General features: G+C 44.8%; 1 protein-coding gene across 1 annotated transcript in view; it reads right to left on the bottom strand.

The window, feature by feature from the left end:
• The window catches only part of PI4KA (phosphatidylinositol 4-kinase alpha), a 130,424-nt gene extending 103,956 nt beyond the window's left edge, over window positions 1–26,468 (bottom strand). The window contains exons 1-3 of the mRNA XM_066259944.1: window positions 26,243–26,468; window positions 7,093–7,209; window positions 5,695–5,788 (exon numbers count right to left, since the gene is read on the bottom strand). Of these exons, the coding sequence (XP_066116041.1) occupies window positions 5,695–5,788; window positions 7,093–7,209; window positions 26,243–26,464 (433 nt within the window). The 5' untranslated portion in view covers window positions 26,465–26,468. The remainder of the gene's footprint in view (window positions 1–5,694; window positions 5,789–7,092; window positions 7,210–26,242) is intronic.
• Between the last annotated feature and the right edge of the window lie 115 nt (window positions 26,469–26,583).

Here is a 26,583-nt window from a genome sequence, read left to right as displayed (position 1 = left end):
CTCCCTTTCTCCCTCTCTTTCTTTTTAAAAATTTTTTATTTTTATTTATTTACTTATTTTTCTGAAGTGAGAAGTGGGGAGGCAGAAAGACAGACTCCCACATGTGCCCGACAGGAATTCACCCAGCATGCGCACCAGGGGGTGATGCTCTGCCCATCTGGGGCATTGCTCTTTTGCAACCAGAGCCATTCTAGCACCTGAGGCAGAGGCCATGGAGTCATCCTCAGTGCCTAGGCCAACTTTGCTCCAATGGAGCCTTGGCTGCGAGAGGAGAAGAGAGAGATAGAGATAAAGGAGAAGGGGAAGGGTGGAGAGGCAGATGCACGCTTCTCCTGTGTGCCCTGGCCAGGAATCGAACCCAGGACTTCCACACGCCAGGCCGATGCTCTATTGCTGAGCTAGTTGGTCTTTTTAAAATTTTTTTTAAATTTATTAAGAATTTACTTGAACTGGCCCTGGCCGGTTGGCTCAGCGGTAGAGCATCGGCCTGGCGTGCGGGGGACCCGGGTACGATTCCCAGCCAGGGCACATAGGAGAAGCGCCCATTTGCTTCTCGACCCCCTCCCTCCTTTCTCTCTGTCTCTCTCTTCCCCTCCCGCAGCCAAGGCTCCATTGGAGCAAAGATGGCCCGGGCGCTGGGGATGGCTCCTTGGCCTCTGCCCCAGGTGCTAGAGTGGCTCTGGTCGCGGCAGAGCGAGGCCCCAGAGGGGCAGAGCATCGCCCCCTGACGGGCAGAGCGTGGCCCCTGGTGGGCGTGCCGGGTGGATCCCGGTCAGGCGCATGCGGAAGTCTGTCTGACTGTCTCTCCCCGTTTCCAGCTTCAGAAAGAAAAAAAAAAAAAAAAAGAATTTACTTGAACCAAACTGACAAACATGACAGAGAACAAGATCGCAAATGCTCCCCGACCCTAGTTTATAATTCAATAGGTCTCATGTAGGAGCTGAGAGTCTGTATTTCTAATAAGTTCCCACGTGATACTGATGCTGCAGTCCAAGGATGGCACTCTGAGAACTATTGCTCCACAGTTTAAAAGCATAAATAACACTGCCTTAACAAAACACAGAAGACTAAAATGTTACCTAGTACTTGAAAATTTATATATCTCCAATAGTGCTTCAAATAATGCTAAAACTTCCATTCTCATGAGTCTCGTAAACAGAAGTATATTTGTTTTGAAATAAAGAATAGAAAAATAGAATCAACATTTACTGGTATTCTATTTCTTCCCAAACTAGATAACAAAGGTAGAATAGACTTTATAACAATGCTCTATTTAATTTGTGTAGTCCTTTAACTTCCAGAATACAAGCATAATTTGGGGGCCGTCAGTTTTAGGCATAGTCAGTCACCAGAAATGATGCAAAACCCAAAAGTTAAGAGGAATATAGGTACAACCAAGATGTTCATGAGAAGAGTAAATCCCATCTGTAGCAAACTGAGCCCACCCAACAAATTGGGGCCATGCCACCAACAGAAAGAACAAGGGTCTTCCTTAGAGCCACCATCCCCTGCTATATCTGAAGGTGGGCCTTGGGCAGGCCTCAGAGAAAGACATTACAAGGAAATTTCAGTCTCCTGGGTTGTGAACTCTAAAATGTTGACAGTATTCCAAGCTGATTTTGGCATCTTGGGTAATCAGTACTGTATATAAGAGCACAATGCTTGGCCTATGTAAATGTTTCAGAAGGGAGAGGAGAAAAAAAGCAAGGAGGGAGGAAGGAAGAAGGGAAAGGAGGTCAGTGGAAGGCAAAAGGGACCCTTTTCCTTTAACCTTAAAGAGAGATCAAAATAAAATACAAGTTAAAAAGAAATACCCAAAAATTTATTCCATTTCTAAAGGATCAGTTTAACTGAAACCTAGCAACAGCAACAAAATAAAAAATATTTACAGTGCATATGAGGTTGATTCCTGAACATTCATTTTACCCTCCCTTTTGGACCAGCAGTAATGCAATTTGGAGAAATTACCTCATTCCAGGAGTGAATCTATTAATCTAACAGTAATAGAGAGTAACAGAGACTAGTTCAAGGACAGGCAGATGACTCAATTCTGGCCAATCAGACATGAGAAAAGGTTCCTGAAGGTCTCAAAGTTCCTACTTACTCTCAAAGTGCAATGGAAAGAGACTGAAAAGATGGCAGCGGAGTAGGCAGACGCACAGACGCCCAGCTCTCACCACCAAACTGGAATACAAATCAACTTAGGAAAAATCAGCATGAAAAACCAACTCTGAACTACAAGAACAGCCCTCAAAAACCAAGGAGCAAAGAAGAAGCCACAAAAAACCTGGTAGGGAACGCCTGAATCTCCCCTGCTTACAGGAATGGGGGGGGGGGGGTGAGGCTGAGAGCCCAGAGGGGATCTCACACAAGGGAAAAGGGCAGAAACTACTACTGCTCACAGCCACTTGCCTGGCAACCAGAGAACGAGGTGTGTTGAAAAGACCAGCTTATGGCCCTGGCCGGTTGCCTCAGCGGTAGAGCATCGGCCTGGCGTGCGGGGGACCCAGGTTCGATTCCTGGCCAGGGCACATAGGAGAAGCGCCCATTTGCTTCTCCACCCCCCACCCCCTCCTTCCTCTCTGTCTCTCTCTTCCCCTCCTGCAGCCAAGGCTCCATTGGAGCAAAGATGGCCTAGGCGCTGGGGATGGCTCTGTGGTCTCTGCCTCAGGCGCTAGAATGGCTCTGGTTGCAACAGAGCGATGCCCCAGAGGGGCAAAGCATCACCCCCTGGTGGGCATGCTGGGTGGATCCCGGTCAGGCACATGCGGGAGTCTGTCTGACTGCCTCCCCGTTTCCAGCTTCGGAAAAATGAAAAAAAATGAAAAAAAGAAAGAAAGAGAAATGAAGGAAACAATCCCCTTCACAATTACAACCAAAAAAATAAAGTACCTAGGAGTAAACTTAACCAAGGAGACTAAAGACTTGTACTTGGAAAATTACAAAGCATTGATAAAAGAAATCAAGGAAGATACAAACAAATGGAAGCATATACCGTGCTCATGGTTAGGAAGAATAAACATCATTAAAATGTCTATTTTACCCAAAGCAATCTATAAATTCAATGCAATACCAATTAAAATACCAATGACATACTTCAAAGATATAGACCACATATTCCAAAAATTTATATGGAACCAAAAGAGAACATGAATAGCCTCAGCAATCTTAAAAAAGAAGAATAAAGTGGGAGGTATCACACTTCCTGATATCAAGTTATACTACAAGGCCATTGTACTCAAAACAGTCTGGTACTGGCATAAGAACAGGCATACAGATCAATGGAACAGAACAGAGAACCCAGAAATAAACCCACAGTTCTATGGACAACTGATATTTGACAAAGGAGGTGAGGAAATACAATGGAGTAAAGACAGCCTCTTTAACAAATGGTGTTGGGGAAATCTGACAGCTACCTGCAAAAAAATGAACCTAGATCACCAGCTTACACCACTCACAAAAATAAACTCAAAATGGATAAAAGACTTAAATGTAGGCCGTGAAACCATAAGCATCTTAAAAGAAAACATAGGCAGTAAGCTATCCGACATCTCTCGGAGCAATATATTTGCTGATTTATCTCCACAGGGAAGTGAAATAAAAGACAGGATAAACAAATGGGACTATATCAAACTAAAAAGCTTTTGCACAGCTAAAGACAACAAGAACAGAATAAAAAGACAAACTACACAATGGGAGACCATATTTGACAATACGTCTGATAAGGGGTTAATAACCAAAATTTATAAAGAACTTGTGTAGTGGCAAGGACATGGAAACAACCAAAAAGCCCGTCAATAGATGACTGGATAAAGAAGATGTGGCACATATACACTATGGAATACTACTCAGCCATAAGAAATGATGACATCGGAACATTTACAGCAAAATGGTGGGATCTTGATAACATGATACGAAGCGAAATAAGTAAATCAGAAAAAAACAGGAACTGCATTATTCCATACGTAGGTGGGACATAAAAGTGAAACTAAGAGACATTGATAAGAGTGTGGTGGTTACGGGGGGGAGGGGGGAATGGGAGAGGGAAAGGGGGAGGGGGAGGGGCACAAAGAAAACAAGATAGAAGGTGACAGAGGACAATCTGACTTTGGGTGATGGGTATGCAACATAATTGAACGACAAGATACCCTGGACTAGTTATCTTTGAATATATGTATCCTGATTTATTGATGTCACCCCATTAAAAAAATAAAATTATTTAAAAAAAAAAAAAAAAGAACTTGTATATCTCAACACCAGGAAGACAAACAATCCAATCCAAAAATGGGCAAAAGAGATGAATAGACACTTCTCCAAAGAGGACATACAGATGGCCAATAGGCATATGAAAAAATGCTCAACATCACTAATCATTAGAGAAATGCAAATTAAAACCACAATGAGATATCACCTCACACCAGCCAGAATGGCGCTCATCAACAAAACAACACAGAATAAGTGCTGGGGAGGATCTGGAGAAAAGGGAACCCTCCTGCACTGCTGGTGGGAATGCAGACTGGTGCAGCCACTGTGGAAAACAGTATGGAGATTTCTCAAAAAACTGAAAATCGAACTGCCTTTTGACCCAGCTATCCCACTTTTAGGAATATACCCCAAGGACACCATAGAACGGCTCCAAAAGGAGAAATGCACCCCCATGTTTGTGGCAGCATTGTTCACAATAACAAAGATCTGGAAACAGCCCAAGTGTCCGTCAGAGGACGAGTGGATTAAAAAGCTTTGGTACAGCCTGACATGTGGTGGTGCAGTGGATAAAGCATTGACCTGGAAATGTTGAGGTCACCGGTTCAAAACCCTGGTCTTGCCTGGTCAAGGCACATATGGGAGTTGATGCTTCCAGCTCCTCCCTCCTTCTCTCTCTCTGTCTCTCTCTCTGTCTCTCTCTCTCTCTGTCTCTCCCTCTCCTCTCTATAATGAATAAATAAAAAAGCTTTGGTACGTATATACAATGGAATACTACTCAGCCATAAGAAATGATGACATCGGATCATTTACAATAACATGGATGGACCTTGATAACATTATACGGAGTGAAATAAGTAAATCAGAAAAAAACTAAGAACTATATGAATCCATACATAGAAGGGACATAAAAATGAGACTCAGAGACATGAACAAGAATGTGATGGCAATAGGGGTGGGGGTGGGGGGAGGGGAAATGGGGCGAAGAAGGAGAGAGGGGTTGGGGGAGGGGAGGGGCACAAGAAAACCAGATAGAAGGTGACAGAAGACAATTTAACTTTGGGGGAGGGGTACACAGCACAATCAAATGTCAAAATAATCTAGAGATGTTTTCTTTCAACATATGTACCCTGATTTATCAATATCACTGCATTAAATTTAATAAATAAATTTTAAAAAAATCAAGGGAAAAAATGTGAATTATTTAAATAAAAAAGAAATTAATATGCTTGGTAATAAAATTAAAAAAAAAAGTGCAATGGAAAGCTGGCTTGCTCAGCCTTGCCCTCTCCCTCCCTCATCCATAGGCCTTGGACAACGTGAGCAGACATAGCCCATGTGGCTGCAGGCAGGCTGTTGTTCCACAGCCAGAAGTGGAACCAGCTAGAAGCATCCTAACTGATGTGTTAATATAATTAAACATTTGATTCTTACAGACAATGAACATACATATTCTTCTTTGCATTCAAGGAAAACATCACATAAAATTACCTCTGCCTTTCTGAGCTGTGCTTTCTTCTACCCAGTAGACTTTTGGAAGACCTTTAAGAAGTCGAAGAAGGTAAGGAACAACAGAATCTTTGTGCTATAAAAAAAAAAAAAGGATTACATTTAATAAAATATGTGACTGGTAGCTTTTTAGTATAAATTAAGCCTAAAGCAAAGTATACCCACATCCTAATCCTTTTACAGAGGAACATTCACATGATGTCGCACCCTTCTTGTTTCTTGACAGTCTGTACCACAAATGCCTAAGGGAAGGGCTAAAACCTGTTCTTCTGGAGCTTAGTGTTCAGCCTGGCTCTGGTCTCCTCTTGGGGGCTGGGCCCTCAAGGGCTCCCCCAGAAGAAGTATGTGCATGCACACACACTCAAAACTGCCTTCACACTCAAAACTGTCCTCAAACCCTTCAGTGGGCCCCAGGATCAGCTCTTCTCTAGACTGGAGAGAAGCTCACAGCCACATGCTTCTAAACTTCATGATGCTTCTGTTGTTATTCATAACCCTAGGTTATTTTTTGTTTGTTATGTTTTAATACTCTGCTTCATGTTTCCTTTAGCTTTTCTTTTTTTTTTAATTTTTTATTTATTTATTTTTTATTTATTCATTTTTTTAAGGAGGAGAGAGAGAGGGGGATAGAGAGAGACAGAGAGAGAGAAGGGGGGAGGAGCTGGAAGCATCAACTCCCATATGTGCCTTGACCAGGCAAGCCCAGGGCTTCGAACCGGCGACCTCAGCATTTCCAGGTCGACGCTTTATCCACTGCACCACCACAGGTCAGGCTCCTTTAGCTTTTCTTGAATTAAACATTAGACTGCATAGCCATCACTGGCCAATGAAAATTAACTTCTTTCTAGTTTCCAAACTAGTCAATCAGAATATAACTTTATAACCTTCCATTACTGGCTCTTTTGTTTGTTTCCCTATTTATAGATGCTCTAGTTAAAAATTAGGTAAGTGTGTTCCAGAGAAAGGGAATACTATTTGATGCTCTAAAATACTGAAAGAACATGTGGTGGTTGTGACTATATGACTATTAAGATCTGTAACACTCCTTCCACTGAAAGGTGGAGATGAATGCACCTTTCCTAGAAAACGGGCTGCCTTAGAAACTTGCTTCTAGTGCAGCGGTTCTCAAACTGTGGGTCACGACCCCAGCGGGGGTCGAACATCCAAAACTCAGGGGTCGCCTAAAGCCATCGGAAATAAAAAAAGACTCATTCCCACCTGTTCCACCTACTCTGCCCTGCCTACCACTAACTACTTTTACTAGGTTTGTATGAATTCTTCTAGTATTGCTTTAGGTAAACATAAGTAGGTATCAATTTAAATTCTAATTACACCTCCCTTTTATACTGCAGAAACACTTTCAATTTAATAACGACTTACCTGAAGATCAGATTCAATGAGGAAAATGCCCAACGCAATCACCGCATCTCTCCGCCTTTCATCTAATTGGAAGATTCCATGGAAATCTACTGGGCACATACAAAGCAGCTTTTGGACCTAGAAAATAAGACCAAAATACCCTCAACTGATTAAAAAATTATCAGCCTACATTCAGAATAAACCAATAACATAAAAGGCCAGTGAGTCTACATAATCAATACGTCAGGTTTTCCAATTAAAAGATCAAAAAAAGCCTTACCAGGCGGTAGCGCAGTGGACAGAACATCGGACTGGGATGCAGAGGACCCAGGTTGGAGACCCTGAGGTCGCCAGCTTGAGCGCGGGCTCATCTGGTTTGAGCAAAAGCCCACCAGCTTGAACCCAAGATTGCTGGCTCCAGCAAGGGGTTACTCGGTCTGCTGAAGGCCCGCAGTCAAGGCACGTTTGAGAAGGCAGTCAATGAACAACAAAGGTGTTGCAACACGCAATGAAAAACTAATGATTGATGCTTCTCATCTCTCTCCGTTCCTGTCTGTCCCTGTCTATCCCTCTCCCTGACTTACTCTCTGTCTCTGTAAAATAAATAAATAAATAAATAAAATTTTTAAAAAAAAAGCAAACTCCTTTTGTTTGCCTGTTTTTTTGGGTTTTTTTGTGTGTTTTTTTGGTATTTTTCTGAAGCTGGAAACGGGGAGGCAGTCAGACAGACTCGTGCAAACGGGGAGGCAGTCAGACAGACTCGCGCATGCGCCCGACCAGGATCCACCCGGCATGCCCACCAGGGGGCGATGCTCTGCCCACCAGGGGGCGATGCTCTGTCGCGACCAGAGCCATTCTAGCGCCTGAGGCAGAGGCCATGGAGCCATCCCCAGTGCCCGGGCCATCTTTTGCTCCAATGGAGCCTTGGCTGCAGGAGGGGAAGAGAGAGACAGAGAGGAAGGAGAAGGGGAGGGGTGGAGAAGCAGATGGACGCCTCTCCTGTGTGCCCTGGCCAGGAATCGAACCCGGGACTTCCGCATGCCAGGCCAACGCTCTACTACTGAGCCAACCGGCCAGGGCCTTCTTTGCCTGGATTTTAAAAGTACACATACAAAGGGACAACACAGGCCTAAAAGAAAAAAGCACCTTCTAATCTGAAAACAGTCAACAGGTTTTGTCCTAGCAATGTGCCTTCTATGAATGATTGTAAAGAAGTAATTAGAGCCTGACCAGGCGGTGGCACAGTGGATAGAGCATCAGACTAGGATGCAGAGGACCCAGGTTTGAAACCCCAAATTCGCCAACTTGAGCGTGGGCTCATCGGCTTGAGCACAGGATCACTGACTTGAGTGTGGGATCATAAACATGACCCATGGTCGCTGGCTTGAGCCCAAGGTCACTGGCTTGAGCAAGGGGCCACTTGCTCAGCTGTGCCCCCCCTCCCTGGTCAAGGCACATATGAGAAAGTAATCAATGAACAACTAAGGTGCCACAACAAAGAATTGATGCTTCTCACCTCTCTCCCTTTCTGTCTGTCTTCCCTGTCTGTCCCTCTCTCTGTTTTCGTCACACACACACACACACACACACAAGAAATAATTAGAAACTCGGGCAAAGATTACATAAAATACTTTCATCCCAATGTTGTAAATACTAATTAAAAATTGGAAATCTGTTTAATGTTAGAAGACTAAATGATTCAATCAATTGATGAAATATTAGGTTAAATCATGCATGAAATAGCAGATATTCAACCATTTGTGAACTATATATAAAAAACAATGCTTTCATATAGTCTTACCTAATACTACAGACATTAAAAATAATATACATATTTTTTCCAAAAATAAGCAATGACAGAACAATGCTCTAACTGTTCAATAGGGCCCTGGCCGGTTGGCTCAGTGTTAGAGTGTTGGCCCAGCATGTGGAAGTCTAGGGTGTGATCCCTTGACAGGGCGCACAGGAGAAGCAACCATCTGCTTTTCCACCCCTACCCCTCTCCTTCCTCTTTGTCTCTCTCTTCCCCTCCCGCAGCCAAGACTCCATTGGAGCAAAGTTGGCCAGGGCGCTGAGGATGGCTCTGTGGTCTCTGCCTCAGGTGCTAAAAAATGGCTTCGGTTGCAACAGAGCAAGAAATCCAGATGGACAGAGAATCGACTCCTACTGGGCTTGCCTGGTGGATCCCAGTCAGGGTGCATGTGGGAGCCTGGCTTTGCTTCCCCTCCTCTCACTAAAAAACAAAAACAAACAAAAAAATGTTCTATAAAGTCAGAAGAAGAATGGTCTGAATTACCATAGACAGAGAAAATACTGTAAGAAAATATATCAAAATGTTACTAGTTTTGAGAGACATAATGACCAGTGGTTTTAAATTTTTTCGTTGTGCTTTTTCATATTTGCCAAAATATGTTCTAAAAATCTAGGGGAATATATCACTTATGTAATCAGGCTAAATATCCAGTAAGTTAAAATAAAAAACATATACATATCGGAGGAAGAAAAATCCATGCTTTTTTTTACTAAATGTTTAGGAAAGAGAGGAACAAAAATGCTAACTTCCCACTTCTCTTCAATGTTTCTCCACAAAAAGAATATGCTTCACAACCAGAGAGAAAAATAAACTACAAAAAAGAGCTGTAGACCAACCACTATAAAGTGATCATTTCAGAGGTTTCAGCCACTTTCACTAGACAATCACATATCTTTTTTCCCCCTTTTTGTCAAGATTTTATTTATTGATTTTAGAGGATGGAGAGAGAAAGAGAAAGAGGGATAAGAGCGGGAACATTAACTCATAGTAGTTATTTCTCATATGTGCCTTGACCAGGCAAAGCCAGGGCTTTTAACTGGCAACCTATACATTCCAGGTTATCCACTTTATCCACTGCGCCACCACAGGTCAAGCAACAATCACATATCTTGACAGAAAGAGTAAAGTCTCTCAAGAAATATTCCTGTAAATAAGAGATGGAAAGAAGGTGTATATCAGTGTGTTGCAAAGAATGTTGATTAATGAATCAACAGGTAAGCACAGAGAAGGGTCTGGGGCCTGTCAAAGTCCATGCACTTTGCCCTGTCCTGTGCAATATTTAACAACACCCTGCTTGAACATACAGAAGACACACTGGGCCTCAGACCTGGAAGGTAAAACTAATGTGCTAAAAGACAAAATGAAGAATCAGAAACTCATCAAAAGTGGCACAGCCTCACCATTAAATATGGAAAAGAGGTAACTGTACAAAAAGAAATAACTTGTCAATATTCCCACATGACATACACACACGTGATGCTTAAGATTTTAAATATTTTTGCTCTCAGTCCCTTTCTTTGTCCCTAGAGATAGCTTTGGGAGCAGAGTAAGAATTGTGTTTTATTTTTTGTTGTATATAAATAACCCTTTGAGTAGTGAGTTTTTCATGCTCGCTGACCCCCGGGAGTGAGTTTTTTTTTCCAAAAACTGAAATTAGTACCAGTTCCAGTTTTATTAACTTAAAATCATGTTTGTTAGATAACCAATTTATGGAAACAAGAACATACATTTGTTGTTGTTTTTTTAACGTTGTCTTACACATGTATGATCATACTCTGGATGGTCAGGAGGCACAAGAATGTACATGAACGTTCGTACTACCCAAAGGAATAAATCTAATCTTGACAAATTTTAGGGTTGCGATAGCACTTGGATGATAGAGTTAGACCCAGAGTCACATACTGGCTTTGGCACAGGCCACCTGGGTGACATGCTGATCTGCAGCTTCCCTGTGGAGCTAGATGAGACTTGAACTCAGGACTCACTTCACAGTATATAAAGCAGTAGCCCATTCTACTGCTTTTCATTAATGTCCTTCAAATGGCTTATATAAGAGTTAATCAAGTCAGTGTACCTTTAACTCATTCATTCAGTATTTACTGGGCACCAATTTCATGGGAGATTCTGTCTTGAGCACTGTGGATGCAGAATAAACCAGGCAGACGGGGCCCCTGCTCTCATTCTAAACCTGAAGAGACCAACCCAGTGAAAATCAGATCAGATAAAATAAAAACAAAGACAAATTTAAAATAAGAGGCTTAATTCTCCCTGTTGAAATCAGGGAATCCACCTGGCCTGTGGTGGTGCAGTGGATAGACTGTCGACCTGAAATGCTGAAACCACTGGTTTGAAACCCTGGGCTTGCCCAGTCAAGGTACACATCACAAGCAACAAGCAAGCAATGAACAACTAAAGTGAAGCAATTATGCCTGACCAGGTGGTGCAGTGGATAAAGTGTCAGTGTGGGACACTGAAGACCCAGGTTCGAAACCTCAAGATCACTGGCTTAAGTGCAGGCTCATCTGGCTTGAGTGCGAGGTTGATGGCTTGAGCATGGGATCAGAGACATGACTCCATGGTCACTGGCTTAAAGCCCAAGGTCGCTGGCTTAAGCCCAAGGTCACTGGCTTGGTGGGAGCCCCTCTGGTCAAGGCACATATGAGAATGCAATCAAGGCTGACCAATGGTGATGCAGTGGATAGAGTGTCAACCTGGGATGCTGAAGTCCCAGGTTTGAAACCCCAAGATTGTGGCTTGAGCATGGGCTCACTAGCTTGAGTGTGAGGTCTCTGGGATTAACTCAATCCTACAGTTTGCTAACCTGAGCAAGGGGTCACTGGCTCAGCTGGAGACCCCCAGTCAAGGTACATATGAGAAAGCAATCAATGAAAAACTAAAGTGCCACCAACTACAAGTTGATGCTTCTTCTCATCTCTCTCCCTTCTTATCCATCTGTCCCTCTGACTCTCTTCCTCTCTCTCCTTCCCTCTCTCTCTCTCAAAAAAAAGAGAAAGCAATGAATGAACAACTAAGGAGCCATAACTATGAGTTGATGCTTCTCATCTCTCTCCCTTCCTGTTTGTCTTTCTCTCTCACTAAAAACAAATAAATAAAGTGAAGCAATTATGAGTTGATACTTCTTGCTCCACCCTCCTGTAAAATCAATTAAAACCTTTAAAAAAAGAGGAAATAAGATTTTTTCTTTGTTTATTTACATCAAAACCTCACCACTGGCCTGACCAGGCAGTGGCGCAGTGGATAGAGCGTCGGACTGGGATGCAGGGAACTCAGGTACGAGACCCCGAGGTCGCCAGCTTGAGCGCAGGCTCATCTGGTTTGAGCAAAGCTCACCAGCTTGGACCCAAGGTCACTGGCTTGAGCAAGGGCTTACTTGATCTACTGTAGCCCCACGGTCAAGGCACATATGAGAAAGCAATCAATGAACAACTAAGGTGTCGCAACGAAAAACTAATGATTGATGCTTCTCATCTCTCCATTCCTGTCTGTCTGTCCCTATCTATCACTCTCTCTCTCTCTCTCTGTCTCTAAAAAAAAAAGAAAGAAATAAAGAAAGAAAAAAAACTCACCACTGTGCTTTCTTTCTGTGAAATGTATCTAAATTCCTTTGAAGACTAGATTGGCAATTTGTAAGCTTTATGACCTGGGAATCTTTTCTCAAGGACCTAGAAGTCACCTCTTTGGAATGTAAATATCAAAGGAGATAGTACCCCTACCTCCGTTTTTTGGGGGGGAGGGTAGGAGCCTAACTTCAGCAGACTCCCTGCTATAGGGTGCAAAACAACCTCTTGTCATAAAGACCGAAGTTTGTTTTACCTCTGATTAAAGCCAACTAGCTAACACATATGGTCACTCCAATTACAAGGTAAATGAACTATGTGTGACAAATGGTGCTGTCAAGTCCTCTTATCTGAGGACTTCTTACGATTTACCTTGAAAATATGTATGTGACAGGTTATATCTAGTTGGCTAGATATTACGGTGAGATTTCCTGTTTTTGCAATCTTTTTTTTTTTTTACAGAGACAGAGAGTCAGAGGGATTGATAGGGACAGACAGACAGGAATGGAGACAGATGAGAAGCATCAATTATTAGTTTTTCGTTGCGCGTTGCGACTTCTTAATTGTTCATTGATTGCTTTCTCATATGTGCCTTGACTGCGGGCCTTCAGCAGACTGAGTAACCCCTTGCTGGAGCCAGCAACCCTGGGTCCAAGCTGGTGAGTTTTTGCTCAAGCCAGATGAGCCCACGCTCAAGCTGGCGACCTTGGGGTCTCAAACCTGGGTCCTTCCGCATCCCAGTCCAATGCTCTATCCACTGCGCCACCGCCTGGTCAGGCTGTTTTTGCAATCTTTTAGAAGATTGCCTGTGACACATCTCATGTTTTGTTTAGTGCTTATTTAATAATTAAAATGTTTTCTTCTACTGCCTTTGTGGAAAGCATTTCTGGGTTGGGAGATTTTTAAAATTTTTATTTCCCCAACAATAGGGTCACTTTCAAAGGAGTGACCAGGAAAGGCTCTTTAAGAAGGTGCCCATTATACTGGGACTGACTAAGGAACCAATCGAGACAAGTTAGAAATGAATATTCTGGCAGAGTCCACTGTGGTAGCAGCACTGTGCAAAAGGGAAATGTGGGATCCCCAGGAGTCCAAATATAAGCCGAAACAACCCCATAGGTCACCACAGGCTAGGCTGGGAGCCTGGATTGTACTCTAATAGCAACAGGAAGCCAGAGCTACCGAGGCACATACAGAGGCCTTAATGATTCAAATTTGGAATTGAGATTTAGAAAAATCTCGGCCTCGGCTGATGTCTCAGTGGTTAGTTAGAGCACTGGCCCAGCATATGGACATCCCAGGTTCAATTCCTGCTAAAATGGCAATATACTCCAAATTGAACTACAGATTCCTAACAATCCCTACCAAAATCCTAAGTAACGTCTTTGCATATATTGACAAGCTGACCCTAAATTCACATGGAAATTCAAAGGACCCAGAATAGTCAAAACAATCTTGAAAAACAAAGTTGGATGACTCACTTTCATAAATTTCAAAATTTATTACAAAGTTACAGTAATGAAAACAGTGTACTAGGACAGGACAGATATATGGACCAATGAAAGAGCAGAGAATCTAAAAATAAAACCTCACATATACAGTCTACTGATTTTTTTTTTTTTTTTTTGTATTTCTCTGAAGTTGGAAACGGGGAGGCAGTCAGACAGACTCCCGTATGCGCCTGACCAGGATCCACCCGGCACGCCCACCAGGGGGCGACGCTCTGCCGCAATCAGAGGCTTTCTAGTGCCTGAGGCAGAGGACACAGAGCCATCCTCAGCACCCCGGCAAACGCCGCTCCAATGGAGCCTCAGCTGCAGGAGGGGAAGAGAGAGACAGAGAGGAAGGAAAGGAAGAGGGGTGGAGAAGCAGATGGGCGCTTCTCCTGTGTGCCCTGGCCGGGAATCGAACCCGGGACTCACGCACGCCAGGCCAACGCTCTACCACTGAGCCAACCAGCCAGGGCTCAGTCAACTGATTTTTGACAAGGGTGCCAGGACCACTCAATGGGGAAAGAATAGTTTTCTAAAATAATACAGACACAACTGGATATTCATATGCAGAAGAATGAAGCTGGACTCCCACCTCACACCATATACAAAAATTAACTCAAAATGTGTAAGACTTAAACATAAGAGCTCAACTAGAAAACGTCTGACAGAAAACTAGATATAAATCTTTGTGACCTAGGGATTAAGCAATAGTTGCTTAGATATAACACCAAAAGTATAAGCAACAAAAATAAAATGGACATCATAAAAATTAAAGATTGTGCTTCAAAGGACACCATCAAAGAGCAAAGAAAACCCACAGAGAGAAAATATTTACAAATCATACGTCTGAAAAGGGACTTGTACATAAAAAATAAATTAACTAGAACCTGACTGGTTGGCTCAGTAGTAGAGCATCAGCCGACGTGTGGAATTCCCGGGTTCAATTCCCGGCCAGGGCACACAGGAGAAGCGCCCATCTGCTTCTCTACCCTTCCCCTCTCCTTCCTTTCTATCTCTTCCCCTCCAGCTACCAAGGTTCCATGGGAGCAAAGCTGGCCTGGGCACTGAGGATGGCTCCATGGCCTCCGCCTGAGGTGCTAGAATGGCTCTGGCTGTGTTGGAGCAATGCCTCAGATGGGTAGAGCATCACCCCCTGGTGGGCATGCCAGGTGGATCCCAGTCAGGCACATGCGGGAGTCTTTTTGCCTCCCCACTTCTCACTTCGGAAAAATAAGTAAATAAATAAAAAATAGCCCTGGCCGGTTGGTTCAGCGGTAGAGCGTCGGCCTAGCGTGCGGAGGACCCGGGTTCGATTCCCGGCCAGGGCACACAGGAGAAGCGTCCATTTGCTTCTCCACCCCTCCGCCATGCCTTCCTCTCTGTCTCTCTCTTCCCCTCCCGCAGCCAAGCTCTGTTGGAACAAAGATGGCCCAGGCGCTGGGGATGGCTCTGTGGCCTCTGCCCCAGGCGCTACAGTGGCTCTGGTCGCAACATGGCGATGCCCAGGATGGGCAAAGCATCGCCCCCTGGTGGGCAGAGCGTCACCCCATGGTGGGCGTGCCAGGTGGATCCCGGTCGGGCGCATGCGGGAGTCTGTCTGACTGTCTCTCCCTGTTTCCAGCTTCAGAAAAATGCAAAAAAAAAAAAAAATTTTTAAAGAAAGAAATAAATGAATAAATAAATATAAAAAGAACTATTATAACTTACTAATATTAAGACAACTCTTTAAGGTCATCAAAAGAATCAAAAATTTTCCTGCCTCTGGGCCTTCGCACAAGCTGTACTTTGCACAAGTTAGGCATATTCTTTTCTACACACTTCATTGGCTAACTTCTACTCATCTTTTAGCTGTGTTTAAAATCTCCCCTGATATCCATATACATCAGGACTCCATTTTATCTCTCCTCATACCATTTACCTTTGCTTTTTTTTTTTTTTTTTTTTTCTTTTTTTTTTCTTTTTTTTTTTTTTTTTTCATTTTTCCGAAGCTGGAAACAGGGAGGCAGTCAGATAGACTCCCGCATGTGCCCGAGATCCCGGCACGCCCACCAGGGAGCGATGCTGTTGCTCTGTTGCGTCCAGAGCCATTCTAGTGCCTGAGGCAGAGGCCATGGAGCCATCCTCAGCGCCCGGGCCAACTTTGCTCCAATGGAGCCTCGCTGCGGGAGGGGAAGAGAGAGACAGAGAGGAAGGAGAGGGGGTGGGGTGGAGAAGCAGATGGGCGCTTCTCCTGTGTGCCCTGACCGGGAATCGAATCCGGGACCCCTGCACGCCAGGCCGACGCTCTACCGCTGAGCCAACCGGCCAGGGCCACCTTTGCTTTTAATTGAGGCAAAATTCACCGAAACCATATACCTCTGCTTTCTGGCAATTACATTTTAAATTATATTTACTTGTAATATTTTGTTTAATGCTTTATTTGTCTGCTTTTCTCTCTCCATGGAAAACTCGATGATAGCAAGACCTATTTATTCATCCCTCTAATTGGCCCCCTAGCACAGTGCTTGGCACATAACAAGCAATAAAAGATTATATGAATGAATGAATGTCACCATCTCTTGCTTTCATAATGGTATAACTGTTCTGAATCCAGGCTTCCAGACCAGTTCTAAACACAGAAACACTGAGGAAAAGAGAATGGTTTTGGCAGCAGACATAGGCCTCTTAGAATTCAACAAATAAATGCAAGTGAGGACTGAGGATTTTCCCTCAACCCTGTATTTATGTGTCAGTTTAATCACACATATACACGTATAATAGTATTCTGGCTAGCTTGGCAAAGTTCAAAAAAGGCCAAGCATTTTTCTAAAATGCCATTTTACATGAGAGAAGCAAATACAAAAACAAATATATAAATAAGTCATCAGGAAAATGAAATGCATAGATAAATTTCAGCAATTAAAATCAACTACAGGAATAGCTGCTGGAGAAAGGAACTGGAAGCAACCACAGGGTACAAACTGCAAATACAGGCAGCAGAAAAGAGAATCTGCAATAAAAAGTCAGAAATAGAACACTTCTGCCCTCTGGGGAAGCAAATAGCTAGTGACACATCAATTCTGAGACTCCCTAATACCATCAGTATAAACAATCCAGCCATAATAATCTTCTTATTTATTTATTTATTTGCATTTTTCTGAAGCTGGAAACAGGGAGAGACAGTCAGACAGACTCCCGCATGCGCCCGACCGGGATCCACCCGGCACGCCCACCATGGGGCTACGCTCTGCCCACCAGGGGGCGATGCTCTGCCCATCCTGGGCGTCGCCATGTTGTGACCAGAGCCACTCTAGCACCTGAGGCAGAGGCCACAGAGCCATCCCCAGCGCCCGGGCCATCTTTGCTCCAATGGAGCCTTGGCTGCAGGAGGGAAAGAGAGAGACAGAGAGGAAGGCGCGGCAGAGGGGTGGAGAAGCAAATGGGCGCTTCTCCTGTGTGCCCTGGCCTGGAATCGAACCCGGGTCCTCCGCACGCTAGGCCGACGCTCTACCACTGAGCCAACCAGCCAGGGCCATAATAATCTTCTTAATGCACATCACTCTCAGGCCCTGAAACATCCAAGGGCTCTTCCTTGTCTCATCAGTTAAATCCAAACTCTGAATCTGGGACTACACATGAGGTCACTGACTTTGTTCTCCAGCCACACCTCCACTCTTCCCTTGAAATACACTGTTTCTACCGACCAGTTAGTTACCTGTTGCTGCTCCTTATTCTCCTCTGTGCTTTGACTTTCCCTAGCCAACCACATTTAACATTTACAAATGCCCATCCTCGTCACTTCCAAGCCTGGCCTACTTAAAATCCCTGGGGAAAGTAACCTTCTAGTAAAAGCCCACAACATTTTCACTTTCTTAGAGCATGGTTCACTTTTTTACAATGTGTATTTTCACATATCTGACAAGAACCATGGAGAAAAGGTTTGCCTCCTTCCCCAATTATCTGCCCTTTCCACTCACAGCCCAGCAAAGTGTGAAATAGCTAAATATCCTCCCAGGGGATTTTTATTGAAAAGCCACCACCAGCTATCTCTGAACAGACAACTGGCCAGCTCTGCACTAACATCACTGCTACTTATTTGTAAAATAGCTGAGGATTGGGATTGTGCACACCTAGCAGACCTAACTATAAAAAAGTAAGTTACCTACAGCAAGCACAGCTGGAGTCAGTATTCAAGCAAAGACCTGCAAGTATGAGGCAAATGCTGAATTCAAGTTTCCACAAAGCAGAAAACAAAAATACGGCAGTATGGCCCTGGCTCAGCGGTAGAGCGTCGGCCTAGCGTGCGGAGTACCCGGGTTCGATTCCCGACCAGGGCACACAGGAGAAGCGCCCATTTGCTTCTCCACCCCTCCGCCGCGCCTTCCTCTCTGTCTCTCTCTTCCCCTCCCGCAGCCAAGGCTCCATTGGAGCAAAGATGGCCCGGGAGCTGGGGATGGCTCTGTGGCCTCTGCCCCAGGCGCTACAGTGGCTCTGGTCGCAACATGGCGACGCCCAGGATGGGCAGAGCATCGCCCCCTGGTGGGCGTGCTGGGTGGATCCCGGTCGGGCGCATGCGGGAGTCTGTCTGACTGTCTCTCCCTGTTTCCAGCTTCAGAAAAATGCAAAAAAAAAATAAAATAAAAAAAAAATACGGCAGTATCATATAATCACTTCTGCCTTATGAAGTTTTTTGGTTGTGTGTTTAACTCATAATTTAACACAACCATGGTCAAATATCATTACCTTGGGATCAAAGAACCTTCTATGCTTACTGAAGTGTCAGGAAAAATAAAATCTAACACTAGTGAAGCTATAGAAAAATATGCATAAGGTGTCTTGATGTTGTCAAAACGAAGTGCAATCCTGGCCCTGGTTGGTTGGCTCAGTGGTAGAGCGTCAGATTGGTGTGTGGAAGTCCCAGGTTCAATTCCCGGCCAGGGCACACAGGAGAAGCGCCCATCTGCTTCTCCACCCTTCCCTCTCTCCTTTCTCTCTCTCTCTCTTCCCCTCCCACAGCCAAGGCTCCATTGGAGCAAAGTTGGCCCGGGTGCTGAGGATAGCTCCATGGTTTCTGCCTCAGGTGCTAGAATGGTTCCAGTTGCAACAGAGCAATGCCCCAGATGAGCAGAGCATCATCCCCTAGTGGGCATGCTGGGTGAATCCCAGATGGGCGCATGCAGAAGTCCACCTCTCCGCCTCTCTGCCTCTCACTTCAGAAAAATACAAAGACAAAAAACAAAAAAACTAAGGGCAGTCCTTTGAAAACATTTGGGGCCTGACCTGTGGTGGTACAGTAGATAAAGTACCAACCTGGAATGCTGAGGTCACTGGTTCAAAACCCTGGGCTTGCCTGGTCACTGGTTCAAAACCCTGGGCTTGCAAGGCACGTATGGGATTTGATGCTTCCTGTTCCTCCCTTCCTTATTTCTCTCTCTCTCCCCTCTCTAAAATGAATAAGTAAAATCTTTTTCTTTTTTAAGAAAAAAAATGAAAACAACTGGGTAGTAAACATCAAGACCCATCTACAGACCCTGGCCGGTGGCTCAGTGAATAGAGCATTGGCCCGGCATATGGATGTCCCAGATCTGATTCCCGGTAGAGCATACAGGAGAAGAGTCCATCTGTTTCTGCCCCTCTCCCTCTCCCCCTTCTCTCCCTCTTCCTCTCTTGCAGCCAGTGGCTCAATTGGTTCAAGCGTGGCCCCAGACTCTGAGGGTAGCTTGGTTGGTCTGAGTGTGTCAGTCTCAGGTGCTAAAAATAGTTCGATACTTGAGCATCATCCCCAGATGGGGTTGCTGGATGGATCCTGATTGGGATGCATACAGGAATCTGCCTCACTATCTCCCCTCCTCTCATCTAAAAAAAGAAAGAAAAAAAAAAGGTCCATCTACAATTTAACAAAAGTATGTAATTCAGAAGACAACAAAATGCTAGGTGTACAAACATGCTGTTTTACAAGGGAAAAACTAGAAAGTCTAAACTGAAAAATGCTTAAATAGATTATGATCTTTCATTTCAAAAAATGGCATGCGGCCCTGGCCGGTTGGCTCAGCGGTAGAGCGTTGGCCTAGCGTGCGGAGGACCCGGGTTCGATTCCTGGCCAGGGCACACAGGAGAAGCGTCCATTTGCTTCTCCACCCCTCCGCCGCGCCTTCCTCTCTGTCTCTCTCTTCCCCTCCAGCAGCCAAGGCTCCATTGGAGCAAAAATGGCCCGGGCGCTGGGGATGGCTCTGTGGCCTCTGCCTCAGGCGCTAGAGTGGCTCTGGTCGCAACATGGCGACGCCCAGGATGAGCAGAGCATCGCCCCCTGGTGGGCGTGCCAGGTGGATCCCGGTCGGGCGCATGCGGGAGTCTGTCTGACTGTCTCTCCCTGTTTCCAGCTTCAGAAAAATGCAAAAGAAAATGCAAAAAAAAAAAAAAATGGCATGCAAGGTCCTGGCCAGTTGGCTCAGCAATAGAGCATTGACCCAGCTTATAGAAGTCTCAGGATCAATTCCTGGCCAGGGCACACAGGAGAAGCGCCCATCTGCTTCTCCACCCTTCTCCCTCTCCTTCCTCTCTGTCTCTCTCTTCCCTTCCCATAGCCAAGCCTCCACTGGAGCAAAGTTGGCCCGGGCGCTGAGGATGGCTCCATGGCCTGCACCTCAGGCATTAGAATGGCTCTAGTTGCAACGGAGCAATGCCCCAGATGGGCAGAGCATCGCCTCCTAGTGGGCATGCCAGGTGGATCCCGGTCGGGCACATATGGGAGTCTTTCTGCTTCTCAGCTTCTCACTTCAGAAAAATATCCAAAAAAAAAGAAAAAAAAAAAGAAAAAAAAAAAGACATGCAACCATGAAAACAAAGGGAACTATTTTTACTATTTTTAGAGATCATAAAGTAAACACAGCCATATATATATATATATATATATATATATATGATTAAAGACTAAAAAAGGCACTATAAGAAATCAAAGTTCTACTGGGTTAATGTTATGGGCTGAATTGTGCCCCATCCCGCTCACATATTGAAGTCCTAACCCCCAGGAACCTCAGAATGTGACTGTATTTGGCCATAGAATCTTTAAAGAGATAATTAAGTTAAAATGAGGTAATGAGGGTAGGCCAGTCCTATCAATCTGACTGGTGTTCTTATAAGAGATTAGGACACAGGCACAGAAGGAAGACTGAAAACACAGGGTAAGATGGCAATCTGCAAGCCAAGAAAGACCTCAAAAGAAACTAATACTGCTTAAACCTTCATCTTGGATTTCTAGCCTCCAGAATTTTAAGAAAATAAATTTCTGTTATTTAAGCCACAGTGGTACTTTATGGCAACCCTAGCAAACAAATACAGAGAAGGTAGCACGTTTTCAGGTAAAGATTTTCTCTTCCAATTTCTTCTTTAAATATTTTAGATTGAATAACAATGGTTCTAGGAACATGATATACCCTCTGCTAATGCTCATTCTCTCTCTCCTCACTCTATGGATGGTTCTTTTTAACATGGCCTCACAGAGGAAAGGGAGCAAGGATGAAAAATTCAGCTGTATGATGCTAAAAAAAAAATGCCGTTATCATTATTTTTGCTCCATGGCAGACCACTCTATAAAAGACAGACTGGATAACCATGAATTTCAAAAAGCCCACTGTCCACAGCATCTGGCCATATATTCCTCCAATTATATGTAAGAGCTAACAAGCTCATCTTCTGAAGCATATTGTCCACCTGGAAAAGTCCAGCCTGTCCCTAATGCCACAGTGCCATTTAAACATCAGATCAATAGTTAGCTAAGATTACCTCAAGATTCTGACATTCTAACTGGGGAAAAAAAGAGAGAAAGAGAAAGAAAGGATATTTTAGGACATGGGAAAGAAATGTGAACAAAGCCTCCTAAGGGTAAGAAGTGGAATAGAAGGGCAAGAAATGCTGCCTACTCTGTAGCTCTGCCCAGAACTCTCCATGTCCCAGGGTCTGGGGTCCATTAGTATGACACAGGACAGAAGAGGAGAGGCAGAAATGGGTCACCTCATTTCATGGACACGAATGAGTAAAACTAGGCAGAGCCAGGAAGGAGCTTGGCAGGGGCAGCTCAACATTATGAAGACGGGCAAGAACCAGGAAAGCAGAACAAGACAGGCAGGCATATAGAAATCAGAGAAAGGGAGTCTGGAAGCCAACCATATACGGAGATCCCAGTGTAGACTAGACTCTTCTCTGTTTGTTTCCTTTCACCTTTCACCCAGAGGAAAGAGTGATGAGGACTGAGTGGAACATGGAGGGCTTCAGTGAGAGTGTTCTCAGAGTTAGACTATAATCCTGGGACTCAGGGCTGAGACTCCAGTCTTAAAGATAGCCTAGCAGGAAAAGGTCAAAGCCTCTCAGATATGGATCACAGAATAGATGCCCAGGGGTCTTGGGTTTGGTTCTCTGAACATGGCAGGAGTCCTGGATACATGAGTAGAGGGAGGTCACCTGAGTGACCAAATTAGGACCGTTTCTTATTTAACTGGCTCAGCATGTACCAATTAAGAGCAGGTTCTCAATAAATGTTTTCTGAATTAATTAATTAAACATATATAAAACCCAGCCTGACCTGTGGTGGCACAGTGGATAAAGCATTGATCTGAAAGGCTGACATAACTGGTTCAAAACCCCAGGCTTGCCCACTCAAGACACATACGAGAAGCAATTACTATGAGTTAATGTTTCCCACCCACCCCCATTCTCTCTCTCTAAAATCAAAAAACATCATCTAAAAAATAAAATTAAATAAAATCCACTGAGTAACAACAGGCTTCATTTCACAGCCTGGGATTAGACTGGAGTAGGCAAACACAACTGGCATATAGAGGAACAAAGAGAAAAAGTTATGTCATTAGTGTGCCCCAAGTGCCACTAAAAGCATGTCAGGGCTGTCTGAGTTACCAAAGTCTTAACAGCTGAGCTGTTAAGTCTAGTTCGGAAAACATAGCCTTCCTCAAGTTAATCTTATCTGGAGTAAACCCTTCTCGGTCCAATGCCTTCTCTCTGGAAAAAGGACAAGAGAGAAAATATGAATAAAGAAATGAGAAAGAGCCTGACCAGGCGGTGGCATAGTGGATAGAGCATCAGACTGGGACACGAAGACCCAGGTTTGAAACTCAGGTCGCCGGCTTGAGCACAGGCTCATCTGGCTTGAACACGGGCTCACCAGCTTGAGCACAAGGTCACTGGCTTGAGCATGATCACAGACATGACCCCATGGTCACTGGCTTGAGCCCAAAGGTTGCTGGCTTGGTCCCAAGGTCGCTGGCTTGAACAAGGGATCACTTGCTCTGCTGTGGCCCCCCAGTCAAGGTACATATGAGAAAGCAATCGTTGAACAACTAAGATGCCACAATAAAGAATTGATGCTTCTCATCTTTTTCCCTTCTTATCTGTCTGTCCCTATCTGTCCCTCTCTCTGAATGTCAAATAAAAAAAGAAAGAAATGAGAAAGAGATTTTCCAGTACTCGTATGTCCCTGTCTGCAATCCCAGATGGATCCTCAGAAATTCCTTTACTCTAAAGAACCTCAAGAATCTTCAGCTTAGGAATGCTAAGAGCTTTTTTCTTTTAACATTTATTTATTGATTTTAGAAAACATCAATAATTTGTTCCTGTATGTTACTGACCAAGAATCGAATTGACAACCTTTATGAATCAGGGAGAGCTTCCTTTTGATAGTTTTAGAGTAGGTGAATGTAGCAAGCAGACAAATACTATAAGACTAAACAGCTAACAACGATACCTAGCAAAATCAAGTTTCAATATCGTAGATGAGGATAAGAGGAATTCATACACATGATGGAATCAGCCACCTACAGAAGCCTCCTTTAGGAAGCTGTTTCAGGGTCATCAAGACGACCCACTTCCCTGATTTACCAATGTCACCCCATTAAAATTAATAAAAAAATAAAAATTAAAAAAAAGACGACCCACGTGTACACAGTTGTATTTGTGGCTAACTTTTATTACAGTGAAAGGATATTAGCATGGGAAGAAACACAAGCAGAATCTGAAGAAACCCATGCACAGGTTTCCTCCTCTTCTCTCCTCGCTGTGAGGGTACACCACAAGCACACTGCCTTTCAGAGCAGCAAACAATGTTAGTGCCTAGGAAAGTCTTTTAGAGACACAGCACCCAAGTTTTCAATGGGGGCTGGTTATGTAGGCACTATGTGCCTAGGGAAGTCTACTACAGACAGCACTCAAGGTTTTTACTGGGTGCTGGTCACATAGGCACTGTCCGCCTAGCTACCATCAAAATTCCAGATTCCCGAAGGAAAAGAGGTGTTCAACATAAATCTATTATTTGCGCAAAGAGTCTAGGCACAGGTGAACCACCCTTTTCAATTAGGGAATGGAAGGAATAGTTCAAGTGTCAAGTTCCCAGAGGCCAGGCAAGAGCCAACATTGCAAGCAAGCCTTCTGAAGATAGCAGCCTCTAGCTTGCTCTGTTAGCTCTTTTCTGAAGTGACCTGTAAATGCCGGCCAATGAGACTAAAGTACCTCCCAAAGAGATGGTATCAGGAAGCTGACAACATAAACATTATATTAATTAGTTGTACTCTGCAGGAGAAAGTAGAGTATAATAAGATTGGGGAAATGACCTGTCCAGAGTTACACCAACATAACCAAGTGATAATGATTTAAATTCAGGTGGTCCTATTCTTTCCATCCTATTTTACTCCTTTAACTAGAAGTCAGGTTGGCATTAGTCTCCCAAGACCTGCTCACCTCCATTTGAACAATAAATCAAGTTTGAGAGCTACAAAACCAAGGAAAAACTAGGTCACTCTGCCAAAGGGCCTAAAACAGCTTTTCAACTTCACCCTTCACCAGAATCATAAAACCACTCCCAACTAGGGCAAGCAAGTCTCCAGTCACCACTGCTCTTCTCCTGCTGTCAGACAATATTTTCTTTCCAGCTGCCAGAAAGCTGTGTGAGAAAAAAAGAATCCCATCCCTTTAATACTAACACACTGTAATGAATTTCATTACACTGGTGGGAGAAGAAAGTGGACATTTACTGTTCACCTACTTTGTGCCTAAGCTCTATGCAAGGCACTTTTTATGCTTTAATTCATTTAGTCCTCAAGAAGCCCTTTATTTCACAGATAAGGAAACAGAAGCTCTGAGAGTTGAAGTAACTTGTCCAGGACAATGCACAGCAAGTGAGAGTGCAGGGACTTAGGTCTGATTCTTAAATAAATCTATGTTCTTGCCTGACCAAGCAGTGGCGCAGTGAATATAGAGCGTTGGACTGGGATACGGAGGACCCAGGTTCGAGACGCTGAGGTTGCCAGCTTGAGCACGGGCTCATCTGGTTTGAGCAAAGCTCACCAGCTTGATCCCAAGGTCGCTGGGTCAAGCAAGGGTTTACTCACTCTGCTGTAGCCCCACGGTCAAGGCACATATGAGAAAGCAATCGATGAACAACTAAGGTGTCACAACGAAAAACTGATGACTGATGCTTCTCATCTCTCTCTGTTCCTGTCTGTCTGTCTCTCTATCCCTCTCTCTGACTCTCTGTCTGTTAAAAAAAAAAATCTATGTTCTTTCCACCATCCCAGCCACACCTTTGAGTTGCCTTTCACCTTTCTTCCAAGATAGGGATCCCCTTGCATAAGTTCTCCTTTCTCCTCTGAAGCTAATTCCGAGTTCAAATCTCTGCCTACAGACAGTTCACTGACGCTTCCCTGCCATTGTCCTTTCTACAAACACACAACCTTTCACACAATCGAACACCCCCTCAGGTATCACAGAAAAACAATGCCCAGTACATTTGCATTTCTGAAAGCATTTTCTGATACACTATTATACTTGCCCCTCACAGACAATCCTATGAAGCAGGCAGAGCAGGTAAAAGAACCCCCATTTTACAAGAAAAGCATCTCCCAAAGTCACAGGATAAAAAGTAGGGAAGCCAGGAGATTTTGACCCGGTCCTCCGCTTTTCCCACTGCTCCTTACTGCCGCCCCCGCCTCACCGATGTCACAAGGTGCCCTCTCGGCTCGAACCCCAGCCTGTCGTTCACAAGTCCGTCTCACGCCCATCCACCCACCCGCAGCCTCCACGCCTGTGCTTTCCACACGGCCCACCCCCACGTACCCTCTCATCTCCAACCCCCTCCGCCCACGGGCTACCTCACCCCTCCGGCCACCTCGGCTCACGAGCCCCCTCCTGTCACAGGTGATACGCGACCCTCTTCTCGGCCTCCTGCAGACCCTAGCCCAGCCTCCCCGCTTTGGCGCCCCTGTTCCCCACTCCTGTCAGCCCGCGGCCGGCTCGGCCCAGGCTACCTTCTCCAAGGATGCAGGTCTCTGCACAGCCAGGGAGCGGGCCAATGACAAGACGGTGTTGAAATAGAAACCTCGTGAGGCGCTGGAGCCGGAGCCGCAGCTGAAGCTGCCACCACCCCGGGCCGCCGCCGCCGCCATCATCGCGCGCACAGCGGCGGTAGCCACCGGCTTCCCGCACCCGGCCCGCGAGCGCCGGAGCTCACCGCGCAGGCGCGACCGCATCCGGCTTTCCTACCACGTGACCTCTCTGTTGCCAATACTGGGCGGGGCGTGGTCATGGGGCGGCCCCAACGCTAGAGGTGGGAGAGAAGCTTTGCGATAGGCCAGGCGGCGCGCGCCGG

The sequence above is a fragment of the Saccopteryx bilineata genome, chromosome 2 (assembly GCF_036850765.1).
Source record: "Saccopteryx bilineata isolate mSacBil1 chromosome 2, mSacBil1_pri_phased_curated, whole genome shotgun sequence".
NCBI lineage: Eukaryota > Metazoa > Chordata > Mammalia > Chiroptera > Emballonuridae > Saccopteryx > Saccopteryx bilineata.
This window is presented reverse-complemented; position numbering and strand designations above follow the sequence as displayed.